This window comes from Mobula hypostoma, chromosome 30, assembly GCF_963921235.1.
Source record: "Mobula hypostoma chromosome 30, sMobHyp1.1, whole genome shotgun sequence".
NCBI classification, from domain to species: domain Eukaryota; kingdom Metazoa; phylum Chordata; class Chondrichthyes; order Myliobatiformes; family Myliobatidae; genus Mobula; species Mobula hypostoma.
The window spans coordinates 4497735-4504467 of NC_086126.1; the positions used below are offsets into that span (position 1 = coordinate 4497735).

Sequence of the window (6733 nt, forward strand, 5' to 3'; positions counted from 1 at the left end):
GAGTGGGGGGGAGAGAATGAGGGGGAGAGAGTGAGGGGGAGAGAGTGAGGGGAGAGTGGGGGGAGAGAGTGGGGGGAGAGTGGGGGGAGAGAGTGAGGGGGAGAGTGAGGGGGGAGTGTGGGGGAGAGAGTGGGGGGGAGTGAGGGGGAGAGAGTGGGGGGGGAGAGAGTGGGGGGGAGAGAGTGAGGGGGAGAGAGTGGGGGGAGAGAGTGGGGGGGAGTGGAGGGAGAGTGGGGGTGGAGGGGGGAGAGATTGAGGGGGAGAGAGTGAGGGGGAGAGAGTGGGGGTAGTGAGGGGGGAGAGAGTGAGGGGAGAGTGGGGGGGAAGAGAGTGAGGGGGGATAGAGTGAGGGGGAGAGAGTGGGGGGAGAGAGTGGGGGAGAGAATGGGGGTGAGAGTGAGGGGGGAGAGAGTGAGGGGGGATAGAGAGAAGGGGGGAGAGTGAGGGGGATAGTGGGGGGGATAGACTGAGGGGAGAGAGTGGGGGGAGAGAGAAGGGGGAGAGATTGAGGGGGAGAGAGTGGGGGAGAGAGTGAGGGGGAGAGAGTGAGGGGGAGAGAGTGAGGGGGAGAGATTGGGGGGAGAGATTGGGGAGGTGTGAGGGGGAGAGAGTGGGGAGGGTGAGAGAGTGGAGGGGGAGAGTGGGGGGGAGAGAGTGGGGTGGAGAGCTGGGGAGAGAGTGGGGGGGAGAGAGTGAGGGGGAGAGAGTGAGGGGGAGAGATTGGGGGGGAGAGATTGGGGGGGAGAGATTGGGGAGGTGTGAGGGGGAGAGAGTGGGGAGGGTGAGAGAGTGGAGGGGGAGAGTGGGGGGGAGAGAGTGGGGTGGAGAGAGGGGGGAGAGAGTGAGGGGGAGAGAGTGGGGGGGAGAGAGTGGGGTGGAGAGAGGGGGGAGAGAGTGAGGGGGAGAGAGTGGGGGGGAGAGAGTGGGGGAGAGAGAGGGGGGAGAGAGTGAGGGGGAGAGAGTGAGGGGGAGAGAGTGGGGGGGAGAGAGTGGGGGGGAGAGAGTGGGGGGGGGAGAGTGGGGGGGGGAGAGTGGGGGGGAGAGAGTGAGGGGGAGAGAGTGAGGGGAGAGTGGGGGGGAGAGAGTGGGTGGAGAGTGTGGGGGAGAGAGTGAGGGGGAGAGTGAGGGGGGAGTGTGGGGGAGAGAGTGGGGGGGAGTGAGGGGGAGAGAGTGGGGGAGAGAGTGGGGGGGAGAGAGTGAGGGGGAGAGTGAGGGGGGATAGAGTGAGGGGGAGAGAGAGAAAGGGGGGAGAGTGAGGGGGAGAGAGTGTGGGAGATAGTGAGGGGGAGAGAGTGGGTGGAGAGAGTGGGGGGAGAGAGTGGGGGTGAGAGTGAGGGGAGAGAGAATGGGGGGAGAGTGAGGGGGAGAGAGTGAGGGGGGAACGAGAGAAGGGGGGAGAGTGAGGGGGATAGTGGGGGGATAGACTGAGGGGAGAGAGTGGGGGAGAGAGTGGGGGGGAGAGAGAGAAGGGGGAGAGATTGAGGGGGAGAGAGTGAGGGGGAGAGAGTGAGGGGGAGAGATTGGGGGGAGAGATTGGGGGGTGTGAGGGGGAGAGAGTGGGGAGGGTGAGAGAGTGGAGGGGGAGAGTGGGGGGGAGAGAGTGGGGTGGAGAGGGGGGAGAGAGTGAGGGGGAGAGAGTGGGGGGGAGAGTGGGGGGGAGAGAGTGAGGGGGAGAGAGTGAGGGGGAGAGTGGGGGGGAGAGAGTGGGGGGAGAGTGGGGGGGAGAGAGTGAGGGGGAGAGTGAGGGGGGAGTGTGGGGGAGAGAGTGGGGGGGAGTGAGGGGGAGAGAGTGGGGGGAGAGAGTGAGGGGGAGAGAGTGAGGGGAGAGTGGGGGGAGAGAGTGGGGGGGAGAGAGTGAGGGGGAGAGTGAGGGGGGAGTGTGGGGGAGAGAGTGGGGGGGAGTGAGGGGGAGAGAGTGGGGGGGAGAGAGTGAGGGGGAGAGAGTGGGGGGGAGAGAGTGGGGGGGAGAGAGTGGGGGGAGAGTGGGGGGAGAGAGTGGGCGGAGAGAGTGGGGGGGAGAAAGTGGGGGGGAGAGAGTGTTGGGGAGAGAGTGAGGGGGAGAGAGTGGGGTGGAGAGAGTGGGGGGGAGAGTGGGGTGGAGAGAGTGGGGGGGAGAGTGGGGGGAGTGGAGGGAGAGTGGGGGTGGAGGGGGGAGAGATTGAGGGGGAGAGAGTGGGGGTAGTGAGGGGGGAGAGAGTGAGGGGAGAGTGGGGGGGAAGAGAGTGAGGGGGGATAGAGTGAGGGGGAGAGAGTGGGGGGAGAGTGAGGGGGAGAGAGTGGGGGAGAGAGTGAGGGGGAGAGAGTGAGGGGGAGAGAGTGAGGGGAGAGTGGGGGGGAGAGAGTGGGGGGGAGAGTGAGGGGGGAGTGTGGGGGAGAGAGTGGGGGGAGTGAGGGGGAGAGAGTGGGGGGAGAGAGTGGGGGGAGAGTGAGGGGGGAGTGTGGGGGAGAGAGTGGGGGGAGTGAGGGGGAGAGAGTGGGGGGGAGAGAGTGGGGGGAGAGTGGGGGGAGAGAGTGGGGGGAGAGAGTGGGGGGGAGAGAGTGTTGGGGAGAGAGTGAGGGGGAGAGAGTGGGGTGGAGAGAGTGGGGGGAGAGTGGGGTGGAGAGAGTGGGGGGGAGAGTGGGGGGGAGAGTGGGGGGGAGTGGAGGGAGAGTGGGGGTGGAGGGGGGAGAGATTGAGGGGGAGAGAGTGGGGGGAGAGAGTGAGGGGGAGAGAGTGGGGGTAGTGAGGGGGGAGAGAGTGAGGGGAGAGTGGGGGGAAGAGAGTGAGGGGGGATAGAGTGAGGGGGAGAGAGTGAGGGGGAGAGAGTGGGGTGGAGAGAGTGGGGGGAGAGTGGGGGGGAGAGTGGGGGGGGAGTGGAGGGAGAGTGGGGGTGGAGGGGGGAGAGATTGAGGGGGAGAGAGTGGGGGGAGAGAGTGAGGGGGAGAGAGTGGGGGTAGTGAGGGGGGAGAGAGTGAGGGGAGAGTGGGGGGAAGAGAGTGAGGGGGGATAGAGTGAGGGGGAGAGAGTGAGGGGGAGAGAGTGGGGGGGAGAGTGAGGGGGAGAGAGTGGGGGGGAGAGTGAGGGGGAGAGAGTGGGGGGGAGAGAGAGAAAGGGGGGGAGTGTCAGACCAAGCCCCACACCACAAAGGAGACACAAAGAAGAAATTCAGCACGTCCCCGATGACCCTCACTGACTTTGGACCAACACACCGCAGAAAGCGTTTGAGAATTTATACCCACCACAGCGACATTTTACAATCTTTTAGACAGGCACGTCAATGACAGAAGATGGAGGGAAGTGTTAGGTCGATCTTAGATTAGGTGAAACGGCCAGCACAGCGTGCTGGGTCGAAGAGCCTGTACTGGGCTGTACTGTTCTCTGATCTAAAGCATCCTCTCCATGTTTGGTATGGCAATGCATTTGGTTTATGTGCTGTGTGGGCGCACTGTGGGCCCAGGGGAACGTTCTTTGGTTTGGTTGTATATATGTATAGTCAGGTGACCAGACACTTCAACTTGAAAGTAGTAGGAATGCTGCTTCAGAATGGATCTGATGTGAAAGATGATCTCACTTCATCCCCCCCTCCCCCACACACCCACCTTCCCCCTCACCTATCACCTCCCAGTGTCTCACTTCATCCCCCCTCTCCCCCACCCACCCACTTTCCCCCTCACCTGGTCTCACCCATCACCTCCCAGTGTCTCACTTCATCCCCCCTCTCCCCCACCCACCCACTTTCCCCCTCACCTGGTCTCACCCATCACCTCCCAGTGTCTCACTTCATCCCCCCTCTCCCCCACCCACCCACCTTCCCCCTCACCTGGTCTCACCCATCACCTCCCAGTGTCTCACTTCATCACCCCTCTCCCCCACCCACCCACCTTCCCCCTCACCTAGTCTCACCCATCACCCCCCCCAGTGTCTCACATCATCCCCCCTCTCCCCCACCCACCGTCCCCCTCACCTGGTCTCACCCATCACCTCCCAGTGTCTCACTTCATCCCCCCTCTTCCCCACCCACCCACCTACCCCCTCACCTAGTCTCACCTATCACCTCCCAGTGTCTCACTTCATCCCCCCTCTCCCCCACCCACCCACCTTCCCCCTCACCTGGTCTCACCCATCACCTCCCAGTGTCTCACTTCATCACCCCTCTCTCCCACCCACCCACCTTCCCCCTCACCTAGTCTCACCCATCACCCCCCCCAGTGTCTCACATCATCCCCCCTCTCCCCCACCCACTGTCCCCCTCACCTGGTCTCACCCATCACCTCCCAGTGTCTCACTTCATCCCCCCTCTCCCCCACCCACCCACCTACCCCCTCACCTAGTCTCACTTATCACCTCCCAGTGTCTCACTTCATCCCCCCTCTACCCCACCCACCTTCCCCCTCACCTGGTCTCACCTATCACCCCCCAGTGTCTCACTTCATCCCCCTCTCCCCCACCCACCCACCTTCCCCCTCACCTAGTCTCAAATGGTCAGTAAAGCAGCCAGCAGAATCAAAGACCCCACCCACCCCAGACACTCTCCCATCGGGCAGAGGTTACAAAAGCCCGAAAGCGTGTCCCAGCCGGCCTCTGCCCCGCTGCTACCGGACAATTGAGTGGTTCCCCAGTACGATGAGACGGACTCTCGACCTGACAATCTACCTCGTAGCGGCCTGCCTGCACCGCAATTCATTCTGCATTCGGTTTCCCCTCGGCCCAACACGTTGATGAAATCAGGAAGGAATGGCTTCACTGAGAGTCTGGGAAGGATCGATACGTCACCAGGCTCCAGTGTAGACATACCGTGGGGAGCATTCTAACTGGTTGTGACACTGCCCGGTATTGGGGTTGCACTGCACAATACCTGCAGACGTTGCAAACCCAGCCCAGCTCACCGTGGGCCCTGGCCTCCTCAGTATCAAGGACAGCCTCCAAAGGCGGTGCCTCGTAAAAATGATGGCGTCCATCATTACAGACCCCCACCACCCAGGACGTGCCCTCTTCTCATCGCTACCGTCAGGGAGGAGGTACAGGAGCCTGAAGACACACACTCAGCGATTCAGGAACAGATTCTTCCCCTCTGCCAGCCGATCTCTGAACGGTCCGCGACCAGAACCTCAGTCTTTTCCTCCTTTACTGGCTGCATAACCACCGAATCTCTGAACGGACACCAACACTACCTCACTAGTTATTTTTGCATTACTTATTTACCTGTTTTATATATGTATGTACAGCTTTATTATTATGTAAGGCATTGTACTGCTGTCGTAAAAAAATTTCACATCATCTGCTGGTGATATTAAACCCGATTCTTTTTCCGCTGCTTATTTTAAAACTTTCTTATTGTAACTCACAGTTCTTTTTTTACACACCCACAAACTCTTGAATGCTATTTCATTATTTCTTTCATTTTGCACTATGAATCTGATTTCTATAATTTACTATTTCTTTAGTGATGCAGAGAGAGTGGGGGGAGAGAGAGTGTGGGGGAGAGAGGGGGAGGGAGAGGAGGGTGGAGGAGAGAGTGAGGGAGAGAGTTGGGGAGAGAGGGGGAGAGGGGGGAGGGGGTGGAGAGAGAGGGGGAGAGAGGGGGGAGAGAGTTGGGTGGAGAGTTGGGGGAGACAGGGGAGGAGGAGAGAGTGGGGAGAGAGTTGGGGAGAGAGAGAGGGGGAGTGGGGGGGAGAGAGTTGGGGAGAGAGAGGGGGAGAAAGTTGGGGAGAGAGGGGGAGTGGGGGGAGAGAGAGGGGGAGTGGGGGGAGAGTTGGGGAGAGAGAGGGGGAGTGGGGGAGAAAGTTGGGGAGAGAGGGGGGAGTGGGGGAGAGAGTTGGGGAGAGAGAGGGGGAGTGAGGGGGAGAGGGGGTGGAGGAGAGAGTGGGGGGGAGATCTTTAGTGATACAGGCCCTTGGAGCCACTCTGCCCATCAAACCCTCCCCCATTTAGTCCCAGTCTAATTGCAGGACAACGACCCGTCCGTCTTCTTTTTGACGGTGGGAGGAAACCGGAGCTCCCGGAGGAAACCCACGCGTGGGAACTGTGCTCTGAATCTCGATACCCCGAGCTGTTACAACTTCGTGCTAATCGTGGCCCCCTTGCATGTCATACAAGTTGATGAAATTAAATCTGATGATAATAAAGATCGGAAACGTCGACTGTTTATTTCCCTGCCGCCTGACCTAGTACCATAGAACTCTACAGCACAGAAAACCGGCCATTCGGCCCTTCTAGTCTGTACCGAAACTTTATTCCTGTTGAGTTCCTCCAGCATTTTCTGTGATAAAACTACCTCAAGACACTTATATTTTGAAATTATCTATCTGGACGGCGTAGATCTCGGTCCACGTGACAATATTAAAGGAATTGACTAATAATTTTTAAATTTTCCACACTACAGCGTGCTTACAAACCCTGTCTCTGCGCATGTGCGCGGCACGGCATTGGCAGCCTCCGAGAAGACGGCGCGCCTGCGCAAGGCCGGTCCCGTCGTCAGGATCTGAGTCTGCGCCGAGCGGGGCTTGCCGGTCGCCGTCCAGCAGCCCGCCCCCCCCCCCGGGGCGCCGCGCATGCGCAGACTTGCCTGATCCCCACTCGGGAGTTGGCGCTTCCCTCCATGGCGGCGGTAGCCATCCTGCTCCCGGCGGCGTGGCAGCGAGTGTAGGCGGCGGAGAGCCGGGGCTCGGTCGGCGGAGCTCTCCCTCCGATAGCACGGCGGGCGCCCGCGGGATACGAGACTGTGAGAGCCCGAGCGCAGCGGCCCGACGCCGC

At 61.0% G+C, this 6733-nt stretch overlaps 1 protein-coding gene across 1 annotated transcript in view; it reads right to left on the reverse strand.

The window, feature by feature from the left end:
- The window catches only part of ints5 (integrator complex subunit 5), a 13422-nt gene extending 6689 nt beyond the window's left edge, over window positions 1–6733 (reverse strand). The window contains exon 1 of the mRNA XM_063036560.1: window positions 6546–6733. Coding sequence (XP_062892630.1) covers window positions 6546–6595 — 50 coding nt within the window. The 5' untranslated portion in view covers window positions 6596–6733. The remainder of the gene's footprint in view (window positions 1–6545) is intronic.